The 18682-nt window shown below is 35.9% G+C and overlaps 1 protein-coding gene across 1 annotated transcript; it reads left to right on the plus strand.

The window, feature by feature from the left end:
• Nucleotides 1–2023: 2023 nt before the first annotated feature.
• Nucleotides 2024–18337, plus strand: JAK2 (Janus kinase 2; the record flags this gene model as incomplete). The annotated part of the gene is made up of 14 exons (XM_009078649.1): nt 2024–2143; nt 4319–4476; nt 5856–5967; nt 7645–7831; nt 8924–9051; nt 9557–9691; nt 9919–10006; nt 11395–11522; nt 12289–12427; nt 13738–13889; nt 14944–15094; nt 15785–15921; nt 17086–17275; nt 18213–18337. Coding segments are annotated over 14 exons (1950 nt in total), but the record flags the coding sequence as incomplete, so codon positions are not given.
• Nucleotides 18338–18682: the final 345 nt, after the last annotated feature.

The raw sequence follows: 18682 nt of genomic DNA on the forward strand, positions 1-18682 counted from the left end.
CCTTCATGCTTGACATATGAAAAATTGTGCTGGACCTTCATTACTGTAAAAAAATGTGGAAAAGTAATGACCCTGCCCACATGTACAGGCGAAATGCACAAATGCTCCAAATTCTCTTTAAAAGCAGGCATTTAAGGACTCCAAACACTAGGTAAATTTCAATGTACCTCTTTCCTGCTGCAGTTAGATCCCTACCAGTGTCTAAGTTAACAAATTTAAAGGGACCTTTCTCTGACTGCAGAGTCTATGTAGACTTGCTCAGGAATTAAATACTAAGTGGTTTGTAATGATCTACTACTGCATTTTTATTTGTCAGTATTATTTCCTATGCATGTCATTTCCCATCATGACCATTCATTATGCTGGGTTTACAAAAATATTATGCAAACTCATAGCTGTCTACATTGAGATTGTGGGAATTTTGCACAGGTAAGAGTAAAGGCGGAGTGGAGCACATGTGAGATTTCCAAAATAATTGTATCTCTTTGGTACTTTTGAATCATAATATGTAGCAGTCAAGACCAAACTACAAGATGTTGTCTTTTACAGTGTGCTGTAATAGTTTTAAAAATGCTATATGCTGGGATTTTTTAATACTTAACAAAAAATAAATCTGATTACATACCCACGTTTTTCAAAGTGTGGTGTTCTTAGAATCTTTGTAAATTTGTGTTAAGTCTAGTTCTGACATCCACAGTTGTTATGTATCAGCTCGCAGCTTTTCCTGATTTCCCACTTAAGTGCAATTTGCTCTGGTAGGAGCTAACATAAATGTCAGATTTTGCAGTTTATAGTTTTAGCTATATGAAATTCATGCATACTATGCTGTTTGGGCCTGGTAACCAAGCCTTTAGTAAGGGTAGTGTTTAAATGGATCCTATATCCTATTGAGATTGCCAAATTTTTTCATAATGAAAAATATTATTCCTATATTGACAGAGACTGCATATATTTTTACTGGTACAGAAACTGTTTCTAAAGTAGGTTATGAAATCCCAGTGAATTAATATAGCTGTTTGTAAATGTAACTCTTGTTTCAGCACACTTTACGGATTAAGATCTTTATTCAGATACTGAATTGAAACAAAATTTTTACTTATTTGTGGTCAGGAATGACATATGTGGGGTAGATTGTGAAGAAATTTATTTTGCAAGTTCACATTTCCAACAAGCAGATGAACAAATAGTGCTTCAGGAATTTCAGTGGTTTTGAGATGATTTACATGTAGAATTGGGATGTTCTGATTTGAATAAAGTGTATTTACTTTGAAAGAATAGTTTTAGACAGATGAATAGCCCTTCATTTAAAGCTGTTACTTAGCTCCTGAAGTTCTACTGAAAACAAAACAAAGTGTGATTTATGACATTGTAATTTGACTTGTGAAAGACTGAAGGAAGTGGTACAGGATACCTTAGTATCAAAAACTACCCATACTTGCTATCAAAGGTAAATGTGTCTTGGATTTCTTCTTAATTACAATTGGTACTTGAAATTAGCTAATTATTGGTTACTGTGACTGATGGGATAACCTTCTCTTAGACCCTTTCTTCATTCATACTAAATCCATATCTTTGGTAACAGATTTTGCAGCTTGTAGCACTCTAAATGAAGATCATGACATTTTGTTTTGTTAACAGGCTTTCTAAACCTCTTTAATCAGGATGCTAATAAAAAGTTCTCTAAAAAAATAGCTCAGAAAAGTAATCAAAATGTTCCGTTGTTAGTCCTCGCAAAATACTACAGAGTAAAGAAATACTGACAATTATAAAAAAACAAACCCATATGTTTCTATTTCTGTTCATAGTTCCTGGGTCTTGTGCATTCTGTAGTTTATGTTCCTAGTGATGGTCCCATAAACACAAAACTCCTTTATTTATTTGTAACAGCATTAAGGTTTTATGATCCTCTCTGTTGCCAGTCTAGGAGTTCAGAATTGTAGGAATTCCAATGCTGTAAGTAGGTGGGGCTTTTTAATTGCCATTTATGTTATTAATTCTGTTATATAACGAATATTTGTTGCAGGATTTACAAACATACTGTGATTTTCCTGATATCATTGATGTCAGCATTAAACAAGCAAGCCAGGAAGGCTCCAGTGAGAGAAGAATTGTCACCATTCACAAACAGGACAGCAAGAATCTGGTCTGTTCTTTCAAGTAGATGTTGCTTTGAGCGCACTGTGTGATTGTTGTGTATATAGTATTGTATAACCATTTACCATGTTAATTAAGCATGAGGTAAAACATTAGTTTAGCATTTCAGTAGTGTAAGTGATGTATTGGAACACTAAAGGTCTTCTGTATTCAAAGCTCTGTACGTGGAATGAAATAGAAATAGACATTTATATCTGAGGAAAGTTTCTGATAGACAGATTGGCTCTTTTCTTTATTAGAGTCTTAAACCTGAGTCTACGGTTTTAGTTCTCAAGTTTTACTGTTTACATTCTGTCATGGTAAGCTGTCTGCTAGTGACCAACACGTTGAAAAAGGCTTCAGAAGTGCTCTGAAGGAATGATGATCCACAGAAACTAAGTACTGGGACAAAATGAATGCTATTGCTTTTACTGTTTAAGATTCTTTGAAGAAGATCTTAAGAAAGTGTTTTATACGCCAATGTAAAGGTTTTTTGCTTGAACTCCAATGTGGCACTTGAGTCAGGCTTCCCAGTAGGTATAACTGTCAGAGAGTTGTGTGGTGGGCTGACCCTGGCTGAGTACCTGCCAAAGCCATTCTAATCACTCTCCTTTTCAGCTGGACAGGGGAGAGTAAAAGCAAAGAAAGACTTGTGGGTCAAGATAAGGGCAGGGAGAGATCACTCACCAATTACCGTCTTGGGCAAAATAGACTAGACTCAGGGAAATGAATTGAATTTATTGCCAGTCAAATCAGAGCAGGGTAATGAGAATCAAACCAAATCTTAAAAATACCTTCCCACCAGCCCTCCCTTCTTCCTGAGTTTAACTTGACTCCTGATTCTCTACCTCCATTTATTGCCAATCAGAGCAGGGTAATGAGAATCAAACCAAATCTTAAAAATACCTTCCCACCAGCCCTCCCTTCTTCCTGAGTTTAACTTGACTCCTGATTCTCTACCTCCTCCCCCTCATCAGTGCAGGAGATTGGGAAATGGGAGTTGCAGTCACTTCATTACACATAGCCTTTACCACTCCCTCCTTTCTCACATTCTTCCGCTGCTCCTCATGGGATCTCTCCCATGGGAGACAGTCCTCCATGAACTTCTCCAATGTGAATCATTCCTTCTTAATAAGGAGTTTTAGGACTCACATTCTTGGCACATGCTCAAAAGCACCAACTTTTTTTTCACTGCTACCTAGTGAAGAACTTGCCAGAGAATTGTGTTCAGCTGATAAGTGTGTCCTCAGTGTAATGGGTAAACTTGTGCAGCACATGCTAAAGCCTGTTCTGTTGGGGTATGCTACTGAATGAAGTCACTAGGGTGAGTCTGCAAATAGCAGAATAACACTTCTCTATTTTTCTTTATTGGCAATAATAAATATGCTACAGATTAATTTAATTTTGCCCTGCTCTTACCTGTTCAGCATATTATGGGTAGACTTTTTCCACACTCATTTTCCTTTGACCACATATTTTTTCTCCCTGCTTCCATCCATTGTACCTGTCTTTGTAGTAGTTAAAGCTCAGCTTCTATGTATGATGCAGCTCAGGGTGCCAGCTTTTGCAGACTACTAGTGAAGTTTTCAGGCAGGTACTTTTCTAGAGGCTTTTGTTTGCTGCTTGAAGGCAACCGTATAAATCTTTGTAAAGTGAAGGCTGTCTTTTAGGGAAAAAGCCCAATGTTGGCAGTGCTATAGGTGTCTGCCATGGTGAGTTGTACCTGCTCCGGTTTTCCCTTTCAAATGTTCTCTCATGTCAGCATTCCTCTGCTGTTTCATATACTTAGGTTAAGGGTTGGTTTTTTGGGGCAGATTTCATGGAATCATGGAATGGTTTGAGTTGGAAGGGACCTTAAAGATCATCTAGTTCCAACCCCCTGCCATGAGCAAAGACACTTTACACTAGACCAGGTGGCTAAAAGCTCTTTCCAGGGGTGGGGCATTCACAACTTCTCTGTTTTGTTTGGATTCAGTTTTAAACATTGAAAACTGCTAACAAGTTTTGAGTGACAATTGGAAGGTAGAACTATACAGACAGTAGTTAAAAACTACTTGTATTCATCTCTGTAATGTATGTATATATGTATGTCTTTTATACCATTAGCATATGCAGGAAATTTCTGTCGGCTGTTAAAAACTGGAATTCTCTTCCCCCACCCCTTTCTTCTTTGGCAATTTAACAGGAGGCTGAATTTCAGTCATTAAGAGAAGCTCTTTCCTTTGTATCATTAATTGATGGATATTACAGATTAACTGCAGATGCCCATCATTACCTCTGTAAAGAAGTAGCACCACCATCAGTCCTTGAAAATATCCAAAGCAACTGTCATGGACCAATTTTGTAAGTAATGTATTAGCAATGTAATAAGGTGATACTATTTTGAAAGATGACCTTTAGTTGACTGTCAGCTGTGATGAACATCTCAAAGTATGTATTTATTGCATTTATGTAATGTAAAATGCTTTACATTTTTCCTCTTATTTTTCACTTCGCAAAATAATAGCTTCTTGACATGTCTTAAGAAGTAAATGGAAAGATAATGGTTTTCATTTTCTTCCTTAGAGTTCTGTATTTTTTCCCTCAAGTTAGAGAGGAAAGTCTCTGACTTTGCAGAATTGTAATTACTACCATGATGGCAACATGCAGTGTCATAGAGAATCTCATGTTTTCACTGTAGCTTCTAGCAGTTACATTATCTTGAGTTGCCAAGGGGGCAAAGGCAAGTTCAGGTAACACACTCCTCAATATTTGAGCAAGGATTGCAGTAAACTGCTAGCCATATAAATCAGGAGGGTTTATTTCTAAGGAATGTTGTCTCCTTATTTGCTTTCTTTGTTGCTTGTTTTATTTTTTTAAAGGAAGAATTTAATACCTTAATTTATTTTTGAACCTTTTAGTTCATATAGTATTGTTTATTGTTTGAAGAAGCACATACAGAAGCTTAGAAATATTTGGTTACACAGAATAAAATGGGTATTTGCTATAGCTACAGAAAGCTCCAAAGACACAATGCATGAAACTAGCACTGTTACTCAGGTAATACAGAATAGTTCTGTAAATTTCCTGATGACAGAAAGAATAGGTGCTATAATGCTCAGAAGACATGAAGGAGAGGGATGGAGATCTATACAGTTCTAATCACATTTCTTGCACCAATGACTAATGCTGTATATTGACCTTTATTTAGAGCTCTTTAGAAGGATGTGCAATCAATGAGTCGAGACCTTTCTAAGACATTCTATTCCTCATTCCTGAGATGGATAACATAGTCAGTTAGCAAGGCTTGTTTAAGGGGGAATTTGTGCTTGTTGTAACAAATGATGTTTTATTTCAGCTCTCTTTCTTGTTAGCAGTTTCCGCAGCTAAACCCTCCTTTTTCATCCACACAAATAGCTTGCTAATTAGCTTATTAATTAGGCAGTTTTATTACAGCTTCTTTTATACTGAATGGTGAAAGTCATATCATAAGCCTAGGGGTATATAATGGTTTAGGCCCTAAGATTTCTTATTGAATAATTAATTGTGATATATTGCTCCCTAGATAAGCAGCCATCCTAAATATTGGAAAATAAAGGGGAGAAAGAATTAAAAGAAGCTGTAAAAATTGAAAGTTTGAATTGTTGTTATATTAGATACCTGTTAATATTGCTCATTAGCCAAGCTCTGATATTCCTGGATTTTGAAATTATGCAATATTAAACATTTTCTTTTTACTGAAGCATGGACTTTGCTATCAGCAAACTGAAGAAAGCAGGTAATCAGACTGGTTTCTACGTCCTTCGGTGCAGTCCCAAAGATTTTAGAAAATACTTCCTTACCTTTGCCATTGAGGTTTGTATTCTGTCTTAGTGCCTGTGTAATTTTTATTGTGATAATAATAATGAGCCTGGGATATTCAGTAAATGATTGTGGATTTTCTCTCCAGAGTGTTTGGCTGATGTGTATATTCTATTGCTACTTCTGTCAGACTGGCCAACTTTCAGGTTTTTTTGTGAAACACCAAAGTGCTTGTATGGTAAAAAATTGCTAATGGCATATACCATATACCTAGGAGAACAAGACAGGAGGAGGAAAGATGTCGATAGTTCTGGGGATGGTGACATGGGTCTTGGGACTGTAGTAAATGTCTGGGAGTTGAGCAATTTGGTGATTTTATTTTATTTTTTCCTTAAAGTTTGGGGGGTTTTTAGTTGGATATTTTCCCTGGGATTTCCAAACACCTCCTCCTCCTCATGAATTAGACTGAGTGTACAGCCCATGATGATATGAGAGTTTCTCCTTTACAAGCTCTTGTGGGTTTGTGTTCTGTCCCCATCCCCAGTGCTGGGCAGAGATGTTATTTGACAGCTGTTATATCAACACAGTTGTTCTGTAGGTATGTGGTGTTTGCTAGAGAGAAAACCACTCGTGAAATACATGGAATTCTCACGCAGCTCAAGGACCAGATGCATGTCTCCTCTGTGATGTTGCTGTTAGTGATAACACAATACTTTAATATTGCTGTTACATAATTGCATGATCTTGTTCCAAGGATGAGCTTCTTTTTAATTAAATTAACAGAGCTACCTTTGGGGTTTTAACTATAGAAGGTAGTACATGTGTTTTCCTGTTGGTGTGCAACAAGCTGGCAGGTTTGCTAATACTGTCAGAGATGTGTACGTCTCTGAAAATGATAAGTAATGTTGATGTGTGACTGGAGAAGTAAGAAGAAGTTCACAAAAATGTTTTGTCTAGTTAATAAAGTATTTGATAGGGCATTTTGTAGATTAAGAGATCAGTTCCTGAGCAAGCTTAGAGAGGCTAAGTGTGCGAGACAAGTTGGTGAGCCTACCATTGCCATTAAGTGATGTAGCCACAATTTTGTTTCCTTTTTCTAAGTCTTGTGTAAGTCATTGGAGGCTTTTGAGACTCAGAATTTATTGAAACATTTGCTGCAGTATTGACGTGAAGGACCATGAAAGCACTGTTAAGCTCAGCTTGTTTGAAAATGTTTAATAGTATCTTTTCAAGACTCATTGTAAAAATAATACAGTGCATATTGAAAATCTGTGCCAGGAACTAATTTCTTAGAACTGTACTGTGGATGACAGAAAAACAGAACTACAGCTGAGATCTCCAAACGCTTGTCAAAAGAACATGGACCGTGAGCATTTTGGCCTATTGCTTCCAACAAAATTTTGTTTTGCTATTACCCCATGTCAGGGTGAATAAGCTTTCATTACTAGCTCTGAAGGATTTACCTATGATTCATTATCTGTTTTCTCAGCTCCATCTTTGCAGCTTTCATTAGCGTTTGTTTTTCTTTAGCATCAACATGCTAGTCCCAGTGCTGGGAGTAGAGTCATGTTTTCTCAGAATCAATATTACATAGTGAGAACAAAATAACAAATTATGATCATATTTTGTTGAAGCATTATTTCTTTAATTAATAGAGTGCTATATATTTTAATAAGCTCTCAAATACTAAATATTGATCAATTTTATTTTTCATGGAAAAAATCTCTGCAGCGTGACAATACCACAGATTATAAGCACTGCTTAATTACAAAGAATGAGAATGGAGAATACAATCTTAGTGGAACCAAGAGAAATTTTAGTAATCTTAAGGATCTCTTGACCTGTTACCAGACAGAAACTGTCCGTTCAGACAGCATAATTTTCCAGTTCATCAAATGCTGTCCTCCAAAACCAAAGGGTAAGAGAGAGATTATTTTTTTTACACAGAAAGCTTTCTGACTTCTAGATTAAAGAGTTTAAAATAAGTTAACACTAAGTGACTCTCAGATGGATATATACGTTTGTGTGTGTGGTTTTAAATTTCAGTTACCTATTTGTTCACCTTCTTTGTCATAGTTTTTAGTACCAGTGTCTGCCAAATATTATTTTGGTATAAGATGGTCTTCCAGAAATAATCACGGTACCCAGTTTCATGATTAGAAGCAAAACTACTTTCTTAATTGCGGTGGATTGTCTGCAACAGCATTTCTTCTTCAGTCAAGTGTTGTCATGTCTCAAGAAGGAAGGAGCTACTAAATGTATCATTTATCACTGAGGATAGTTCCATGAGCAATAGAACCAACAGTGTCAGCGAATTTATCTCATAGTTGACATCTTAGCCAAGTTATGCCGAGGCTGCAGTGTGATTCCAACTTCTTTTTAACACTGAAAAATACATATGGACTAGAGCTCCTGCCTGAGGAGTCAGTTTTTTTGAATTTGCTTTTTTTTCCTAGTTTTAATATTCATATCTTTCTCCTTTATGAATTCTGATAAAATCTGCCCTTCTAAGTAGTTACAGTTTATGTTCATCAGTCTTTGTCTCTATCGAAATCCATATTAAAAGAAAAACTTCTGAGAACAGACTATTTGATAGCACTTTTTACCTTTCTCAAATTTGACTGAAAATAGCTAATGGGTTCAAAACCTTAGAAAAGATACAATGATTAAATACATAGCTCATTATAAAGAATAATTTTGTCATGTTACTACATTGAAACCAAAAGTGGATATTCATCAGATTTATAAATTGCTGAATAAATATAATCATAAATGTGTGCATATACTTAAAAAACTTAAAAGCAGGTGAGTGAACCTAGATGCCTTTGCTGATTAGAAAATATCAGACTTTGAATCAGATTCAGTACTGTGTGCTTTTTGAATAAACTGATCTCAATGTGGCATCTTGTTTGTGTTGAATTAACAGCCCCTCATTAATAATCCTTCTGAAATTATATTGGTTTAGTTTTATATTTTAAAAATTCACTGTTTTTCTTCTTTCTTCTCACAGATAAATCAAATCTCCTAGTCTTCAGAAGCAATAGTGTTTCTGATGTACCTTCCTCACCTACACTACAGAGACATAATAATGTCAGTCAGATGGTCTTTCACAAAATCCGTAATGAGGACTTGATATTCGTAAGTCCATTACTTAGTTTTTCCACTGTAGTTGTTGGGTTTAATGTACACCAAGTTTTAAAAGCATCAATGTATGTGTAAGAGTCTTATCTGAGCTAGAAAATTTAGCAGTAATCTTTCCTTAGAGTTGTGAAAATTTTTATTTTTTTATTTTCTGTTAATGCAAATAATTTAATTTTTTTTAATAAGAAGCATCCTTTTGACTGTAATAGTAGTTGTTTGCTTCTAGAGGTGTCTAAATACATATTTAACAGCAATTCCTTCCTCTCTGGTTCTTGTAGCAAGTTACTTTCTGAGTTCTTTGAGGAGTCAATAAAAAATAAGCAAAGACTTAAGCTATTTCTGATATAGTTGCTTCGCTTTCCCCTCAGTTTGACTCCACAGCCAACATATCTCTGAAGAGTTGCAGATGCAATGTTTAGGGTGTTTTTTTAAAAGATCTTTTGCAAAACAGGGAGATATTTGTGGGGGTTTTTTTTCCATCCCTATCCTTCCTTTCTTTTAGGAGGAGAGTCTTGGACAGGGCACATTTACTAAGATTTTCAAAGGTGTGAGGAAAGAAGTAGGAGACTATGGCCAGCTTCATCAGACTGAAGTTCTTTTGAAGGTGCTGGATAAAGTACATAGAAACTACTCCGAGGTGGGTGTGATTGTCGACTGCTGTATAACATTTGTTATGCACAAAAACCTGGAACAGAAAACCCCACAGTACAACCACAAACAATATATTATGTTTCATAGGGTCTTTGCAATGAGATGGGAATTGAAACGTTTTTAAAAATGCACGTGGTTTTAATAAATTTATTAGAATTTTGGGGACTTGTTTTCACTGATTCTTTCTCAATCTCTCTCTCTCCTTCCTCAAAGTCCTTCTTTGAGGCAGCAAGTATGATGAGCCAGCTTTCTTATAAACATTTGGTGTTAAATTACGGAGTCTGCGTATGTGGAGAAGAGAGTAAGTAGAAATGAATTATCTTTGTGCCATAATTTTAAACTTTTGTCATTAGAGTTTGACATTGGTTCTGGGTAAAAATGGGACAAAAAGCACAAAAATGCAAGTTGACACACCAGCTGGACAGCCAATACATATTCACATTGCAGTAGCATTAGTCTTGTGTCTGAGAACTGGCTAATGTGGGTGGTAACAATGAAAAGGGAAAAAAATGTCTTAAGAGCGGTCATAGTAACTTCTGTAAATGACTCAGTCATGTCTATTCTATCTGAAAATCTCACTTTTGGAAAGTTTTTGTGAACCTCTGAAACAAGGTTTTGAAATGCCAGAAAAAATTGCACTCCTGCATTGTATGAACCGTGGTTAGCTCGAAAAGGAAGTGCTTTGCTACCCAAAAAATATCTTTATTTACTGTGATTAAAAACAGAAATTGCCACGCTTTTTCCACGTGTGAGCTGATTTTATGAGCATAAATATGGCTTTGGAAGTTTGGTTTAGAGGTCCCATTCTGAAAACATGAGGTCCTGTTACTTCAACTAAAACACCACAAAGTGTTAACAACAGTAAAATCTTTGCATTGTCTAAAAATGTTGAATGTGTTTTCAATTTAGTTTACTGCATTGTGACTGTGTATTAATAAAGTTTTTTAAAGAACACCTGAAATAGATTTTTACCATCTTGTAATGAAATCTTAGTTTTGGATGGTTGTTATGTGCTCATGTTTGCTATCTTTGAATATGCACTGCTGGGTGCAGTTTGCACTAAACCTGAATTTATTATTTTTTTCCAGTAATTAGAATTTGTACAAAAGGAAGGATTTTATAATAACCGTTTATTACGTAGATGGTTATCTTTATTAGGAAGAAAGAATTTCAAAAAAAAGCCAGGAGTTGCCTCTTAGGAGGCTGGAAACGACACAGCACTGTATCTGGCTAAGAATTTGTGCTAGCTTTGAAAAAACCTCCATGGGTGTGTTTTTCTAGTTTATTCATTGTACCATGCACAGGGACTGCATATAAAATTTCGGCTGGGTCACGTTTATAATTTAAAGAAAGTAATTACTGAAAGATGTGTATGGTTACATTTTTCACCTTTATATTACAGTTGTCCTGTGTAGATGGTTCTGTTTCTGAAGGAAGAGACTTGTTACACTTTAATAAGAGTCAGTTACTAAGAGGTAGGCAGAGCAGCTGTTATTGATTCTGTGGCTTACACACTTGAGGTACAGATTTGATGAAAATTGTTTGACATAATTGCAAAAAAAGAAAAGCTTTGAATTTATAGTTAGATCACCAACAAGGTATCAAAAAAGGTGTCATGGGTCTGTCCTGAAATTTCATGATTTGTTGTTGTTGTTTTTAATTGTTGCTCTTCTTACTATTACAAATCAGACATCCTTGTACAAGAATATGTAAAATTTGGATCCTTGGACACATATTTGAAAAAGAACAAAAATGTAATCAATATCTTGTGGAAGCTGGAAGTGGCCAAACAGTTGGCATTAGCCATGCATTTTCTGGTAAGTAGCTCAGTTTGGTTAATGGCTGAATTCAAGTGTTTCAGACTAATGCATGTAGAAGGGCTGAGCTATTACCCAAATTCTTGAGACTCTGACAGGTATTTGAATAGAGGCTGGGCATATACCAGATGTGTAGTGGATAGCCAAGGACAAACTTTTTATCTTGCACAAAGTGTAACCGAATGTCTGATTCTTTTTTAATGCTTCATGTTTTAGCATGATATAAAACCACATTTCCAGTAATGTTTTATTTATTTTTTTTGCCAGGATTCCGTCTTTCCCACACTTCCCACCTCAGCTCATGATGCTGAACATAAACTATTTCCTGGTAGCATTAGTAGTTAACAACTGGAAGGGAAAAACACTGTACTGTTCACACTGCTAGTACATTCTTCTGGGCATTAGGTCCCAAACTTAGTCTGCTTAATTCAGCATAAAGGTTTTTATTTGAGACAGAATATGTGACTAGATGAGACTTTCCTCTAACAGAGTTTGTTTGTATGTTAATTTTAAATGGATCATACTGTTGGATGAGTATTCTTCTGAGGTAACATATATCAGATAGTTTTAAACTTGAAACTTTGAGTAGATAATAAAAATTGGCTAGAAACTCTAAGCTTGAGAGGAACTGATGTAGTGTCTGAAGTTTGATCAACTTATTTTATTTGCTGACGTTTCCCTCATGCTTTGCAGTACTGGTTTTTAAATACCTCTTCAACCCTAAGACTTCTTCTGTCAATATGTCAATATGTATTTCTCTTTACAGGAGGATAAAGGCCTTGTTCATGGGAATGTCTGTGCAAAAAACATCTTGCTTATCAGAGAGGAAGACAGGAAGTCTGGAAACCTACCATTTATAAAACTAAGTGATCCTGGCATCAGTATTACAGTTTTGCCAAGAGATAGTAAGTCTTTGTCAGCTGTCTTGTTCAGTGCTTCTGATGTGAAAAATAAGTTTGGGGTTGGGTTTTTTTCCTGACCACCATCTTCTGTTAAAGTAAGTTATAGTAAGAACATCCTGTTTTAGTAAGTTCCTTGATTTATCTGTCATTTTATAATGATCTCTATAGTCCCTGCCAAGCAGTTTCAAGTCTATCTTATCAATCAGCAAATGACTACAGGAAATAAAGCCACAGTTCTCCATTGTGTGAGGTTTTCTCCTTGCTGTTCTCATTTTCATCTTTTTTTTTCACTGGTAGTACTATTTGGATGTAATGTAAGTGTATAACATAGTCCACTTCATTTGCAGGTAGCTGCTGAACTTAGGGTCCTGCAATTGATCAAGCATTTTATAGCTTGGAGAAATTGCTTTCAGAATTGAAAGCAAATGCAATCTTGAAAATGCTGACAGGCAGTTAAAAATCATCTTCAGTGCATTTTTGGTGACTAACCAAAGTCACTTGATGATGTTAAAAATACTGGATTATCATCCGCCATTGAGGCTTTTCCAATGCTTTATAAACAGCCAAATTAATTAAATTTAAAGTGTGTGCAAGATTGCTGTGCTAATGGAACTGAAGTAACATAACTATTCTTTCTGTGGTCTTTTTAATAATTTTGTTAAAATTTAAACTTTATACTTGGTAATTTTATACATGCTTAAAGAAATATCACATCCAGGAGACCATAAGCAATGCAGTGTTGTCATTTTCCAATAAACTGTTTGCATTCTCCCTGTTTAAGTGAGAAGCCTACGCTAATTTTATAAGATCTCATATTAAGGAGCTCTAAATCCACATCAGTACAATCCTACATTGTACTTTGTTACTACAGTCAGTATCTGTAATTTAAAAATCAGGTAGTATGAAATTCCTCTTTATGGTGCATTTTATTGTGCCGCAATGTGCCAACCACTAGCAAAATACATTTTTTACTGTTTGCCGTCTGGTTCTTTTGTGGTAGCTACTAAGTCTTGGGAACATTGGGAGAAAGACAGAAACCAGATTAAAAATGTAATCTGGAAATGATGTTAAGGCAATTTTATGCCATTAGGCTTTTTTACAGTAAAACTAAGGATCCTCCACTCTGAGTCATAAATACTCTCTTTATTTTTGTTCATATTTTATAACTTTTCTTTTAGGCAGAAACAAAACCTTGGGAAAGTATTAAAAGCACATTACAGAGTGAAATACCAATGTACACTAAATCAAATGTGTTACAGAATTTTCTGATTTTATCATTCATCTTAACATGTTTCCTTTGTGTAATTGCACAGTTCTTCTTGAGAGAATACCATGGGTTCCACCTGAATGTATTGAGAATCCCAAACAACTAAGCCTGGCCACAGACAAATGGAGTTTTGGTACCACCTTGTGGGAAATCTGCAGTGGAGGAGACAAACCTCTGAGTGCTTTGGATTCTTCAAGGGTAAGTGTTTCCAGGTCTGCAGTCATAACAGTTCTTTGAAGACTTCTGATTTTAAACATTTGCTGTTGTAACTACATCCACATGTAAAGCGGCGTGGGCCATGACCACTGTAGGAAGAAGACATTTTTGCTGGTAGAGAATGATCAGAAGAGATGATTTGACATTTGGGTTTGTTGTTTGTTTTTATTTTTATGGGGACAAAGCACAGTGTTGTCAGTATTATAGTGTTCATATTTCTGTTGCTTTGGTGCAGCAGTCTGGCACTTTGAACAAGAAGTGTTCCTAATAATGTGTGTGGATTTTAATTTGCCTTATTTTGGTAATTGAACATCTTAAATACTGTACGACTTTGTGTGTTGCAGACAGTTCTACTATTTTAGCTAAACCAGAAATGTTAACTTTGTCTCAAGTAAGGGTGGAGGGGAAACACATTCCATAAAAGTACTACTTCTTTCTTATATATTTGCTTCTTTAGTTTGAAGGAAAAATACTTTACTATGCTATCAAAAGGTTTGTAGTAGCATTTTTATAATTGGTCTGTAACCTTCATACAAAGCCTGATCTGATTCCTCCGGTATTGTAATCAGCTCTTACAATAAGCTCCAAGGTTTACCTAGACCTAGTTTATACATATCTAAGTATTTTAGAATTTGCCCTCCTCTCTTGTAGTCTACATTATTTTAAAATACTCATGAAGCGTTTTGCAGCTATGAGCTCAGCCAGCTTACAGGTCAGGAGAATTTTCTGCTGGACCTATCCAGTTGAGGTTTTATGAAAGTACCAATAAAAGATGAAGTATTTTCCTCATATTTTTCTATTTTCTTATCTTTCTCCAGTAACTGGCTGGAAATTTCTGAACTGATTACTCTGAATTATGTCAGCCTTGCTACATGGTCAGCTTTGGGTTTTGATGGAAATAGATCAGATATATATTTGGTGAGATAACAAGCCTAGGTTGAGAGCTGTAATTTTTGGCTGCTCTGGTGAGAATGTTAAGGCTTCTGCAATTCTTCATGGTTGTAAAATGTAAAATGACTTACGTATTTAATTCCAGAAACTACAGTTTTATGAAGATAGGCACCAGCTTCCTGCCCCAAACTGGACAGAACTTGCAAACCTTATTAACAACTGTATGGATTATGAGCCAGATTTCAGGCCTTCATTTAGAGCAATTATACGTGACTTGAATAGTTTGTTCACTCCAGGTGAGTCTGATACAACAAGAACACACTAGACAGAAAGATCCCCGATTCCTATTTGTTCCATTTCATGTAGTGCCTTCCTTTTTGGTATGTTGACTCACAACCACTCTCCAAAGCAGTCCCAGAAATCCAGGTTCATAAGAACACTGTTACTGCTTTTGTAGTTTGTTCTAAAAGATAACATGTTAAAAGGTAACATCACTGTTCAAAGCAGTTTTCTGGTCTGATTAATGTCTATCCCAAACATTCTAGTCTCACAACCAAGTGTGTTAAATTTGTGACTGTATTTGTCTTTACATTTGATAAAATTCATAGGTATGGGGTTTTTTCCCAGGTGGAAGATGTATGTTAGATGCGAGCCCTTGTGAAATTTTTATCCCTCCCCTCTGCAGTAGTGGAGTTGTTGCACAGTAGTTGCTAAATTTGAATACAATAGGCCTGCAAAAAAGAAAATCGGGAAATTAAAGTGAGACTTCCTAGTCAAGACAAGTCACTTGACTTTTTTGCGATACATCTTTGTATTTGACTGCAAGTTACTATATAGAAATCATAGTGGCTGTTAGTATTCTACTGGGATTGTGGTATGCCAAACAAAGATAGAGCTTGCTATGATTGTAATAATGTTGTTTCATCTCCTGTTCACTACTCTGTGCCTCCTGTTTCATTTCTTCCCTGCTTCCTTCTACCTCTCAGATTATGAGCTATTGACAGAAAGTGATATGTTGCCAAATATGAGAATTGGAGCACTTGGATTTTCTGGTGCATTTGAAGATCGTGACCCAACACAATTTGAAGAAAGACATCTAAAGTTTTTACAGCAACTTGGCAAGGTAGGATGTTTCAAAACTCTCTTGTGTTTTTCACTCATCTTTCAATGACCCTGTGTATGTTATTTACATTGAAACTTCTGTTATAGAAATTAGTAATGTCAGTCATATCTGAGTACCACATGCAGTTTCTTTTAGATCTTTTTTCACTTGCACAGTATCCTTAGAAGAAAGTTAACTGACCTTCACAATTAATTCAGTCACACCAAAAGGCTAAAGTATTTTTCGGTAACACAGCTGCATCTGGCAGAATCTTCTTTTGACACGCACACTTGGTATTAATTAATAACACTCTGGAGCAGTCTTGCAGAAAACTAGTGGGATTGGGGGTTTTGTGCATGCATATTCTCAGAAGGCTCTAAATTCAGTAATGTCAAGATATATGTAGGCCTTGAACTTCCTACACTTTAGAAATTAGTATTTGGTTACTAGTTTTGCAGGTCATTGCAACCTGGCTGTGTGAAAGCATGCCTAGACAGATGATCAAGAGCAGCTGGCTTATCTTCACCAAGTACCCGTTTTCCAGAATGGTTCCTTGCTGTTTTATGGGGTTTTTTTACATGATAGCTATATATTCCTTTGGCTCCAAGCACTAGCAGAAGCAGGCCTGAAGCTAAAGTAGTGGAACTACTTCTATTTGCAGATGATTAATTGACTGTAAGTGGTAGTGCTGCATAGGGAGAACAGCAGAGTGGTAGGTGATGGCTGCATAACAGAAGATAAAGGCTATAGAGAAAGAGAAGAAGGTAGAACTTGAAGACAGGTGGGAGAGGAACCACCAAGAAACAGAGGAGAATTAAGAGCCAAGAGGAAGGGTTTTATGCAAGTGCAGGAAGATGAGTATGCCAGCTGACAGTTTGGAAGTGCAAGTAGAAATCTGAAGGGGGAGAAGACGAGTGGACATCCTTCCATCTCCTTTTCCTCATTTCTAGTGCTATATCCTTCCTTTTTATAGAATTTGTTAATATGAACTGTTACTTGTGATCCTACACTTTTTTTCTCTCAGGGAGGTTTTGTGACATTTCACTTAATTAATCATAGTCACCTTAATGCTTAATAGAGTGAGCACTGAACAAATACTACAAACATGTACATGAACTAACACTAAGAAAGAGAGAAGGATGTGGACTTGTTTTTAATTCCCAACTATTTCTGTTTGCGACCTAGGGAAATTTTGGCAGCGTTGAGATGTGCCGGTATGACCCACTGCAGGATAATACTGGGGAGGTGGTGGCTGTGAAAAAGCTGCAACATAGCACAGAAGAGCACCTTAGGGACTTTGAAAGAGAAATTGAAATACTTAAATCTCTGCAGCATGATAACATCGTTAAATACAAAGGAGTATGCTACAGTGCAGGTATGTGCTATATTGAAAACACCTGCGGGTGTACAACTAAATATGCATGCTGAGAATTTCAGAGAGATAAGTGTTTATGACAGTTACTGACTTGTCCCAGCTGTACCAGGACTTGGAGAGTACAAAACAAAGGAAGTAGTGTTTGTTGTATACTATCTGTAGTACAAGGTGGATGTTTTAGTCAGTCAGCTCCTTGCATGATTTGATTGATTTAGAAAAAGTACCATTTTGACTTATTACCCAGTTTCTTTATCTTCAAGTATAAAGGTCTTCCTAGAAAAGAATTTAGGGTTAAGTGGGAAAATGCACCATTTTTTAACTTTTCTTGTATTTTTGCTCAGTGTAATATTCCAGAGTGGATTTTACTAATTCTTGTACAGCCTAAACAGTAAAAGAGTGTACAGAAAAAAGTTTCAGAAACAGATCTGTTTGAGTGAATTGGTAATGCTGTTGAAGGTGATGAATGAAAGCATGTGTTCTGCCCAGGATCCTCCTGTAAAAAGACAAATCTTGGGCTCAAAATCAGGCTAGGTTTTTAAAGATGCTAAAACTGGTGTCAAGTTGATGTGGCTTGCCTCTCTGAGTTTCATCATGACAAACACAGATGTATAACTTTTACTTTGCTTTAGCAATAGTAGCTAAAGTATTGATGAGATGGTCCTGATTAGTGATACGTTAGTATATCAAGCATACCCACATTCTTGTTGTGTTGAAATAAGTGGCATTTCCTGAGCAAATGCGGTTAACTAATATATGAATATTTGTTAACTGCACTTACATACATAACTGCACATGCAACACATAGTGATGTACAAATCATACATTTTTTGTATATTAAAACTATTTTCTATTACGCCTATTCATAGATGTTTATTTATATTTAAAAACTTGTCATTGTAAAATCACAGAAAAAGTATGTTCATTTTTTTTGTTAAAGGTCGTAGAAATCTAAGATTAATTATGGAATATTTACCATATGGAAGCTTACGAGATTATCTGCAGAAACACAAGGAGAGACTGGACCACAAGAAGCTTTTGCTGTATGCATCTCAGATCTGCAAGGTAGGAAATTTCAAATTATTTCTATTTTTCAACAAAGCTTTGTCTCTTTGGTCTCATCCTATTTGTTTCAAAACAACCCAAACTGGTTGTTTTGGTGTATCTGTTATAATACTGTTGGGCTGCTATAACCCTACGCATAACGCTATAAAAAATGTAGCAATAAATATTCATGTAGTCAAGAGCTGGAAAACTTCTGACTGCCTCAATACTAGATGCTGAGACTGGCCTGTCATGCTGACCAAGGCAGAATATACCCATTTATTTTTGTTTATTTTCTAGTTTGCTAAGCTTATATTCCATTCAGAGTAAGTAAAACCTGTTTTCCATGTCATGAGACCTGAAATA

This window comes from Acanthisitta chloris, unplaced genomic scaffold (genome assembly GCF_000695815.1).
Source record: "Acanthisitta chloris isolate BGI_N310 unplaced genomic scaffold, ASM69581v1 scaffold42027, whole genome shotgun sequence".
In the NCBI taxonomy this organism is placed as follows: domain Eukaryota; kingdom Metazoa; phylum Chordata; class Aves; order Passeriformes; family Acanthisittidae; genus Acanthisitta; species Acanthisitta chloris.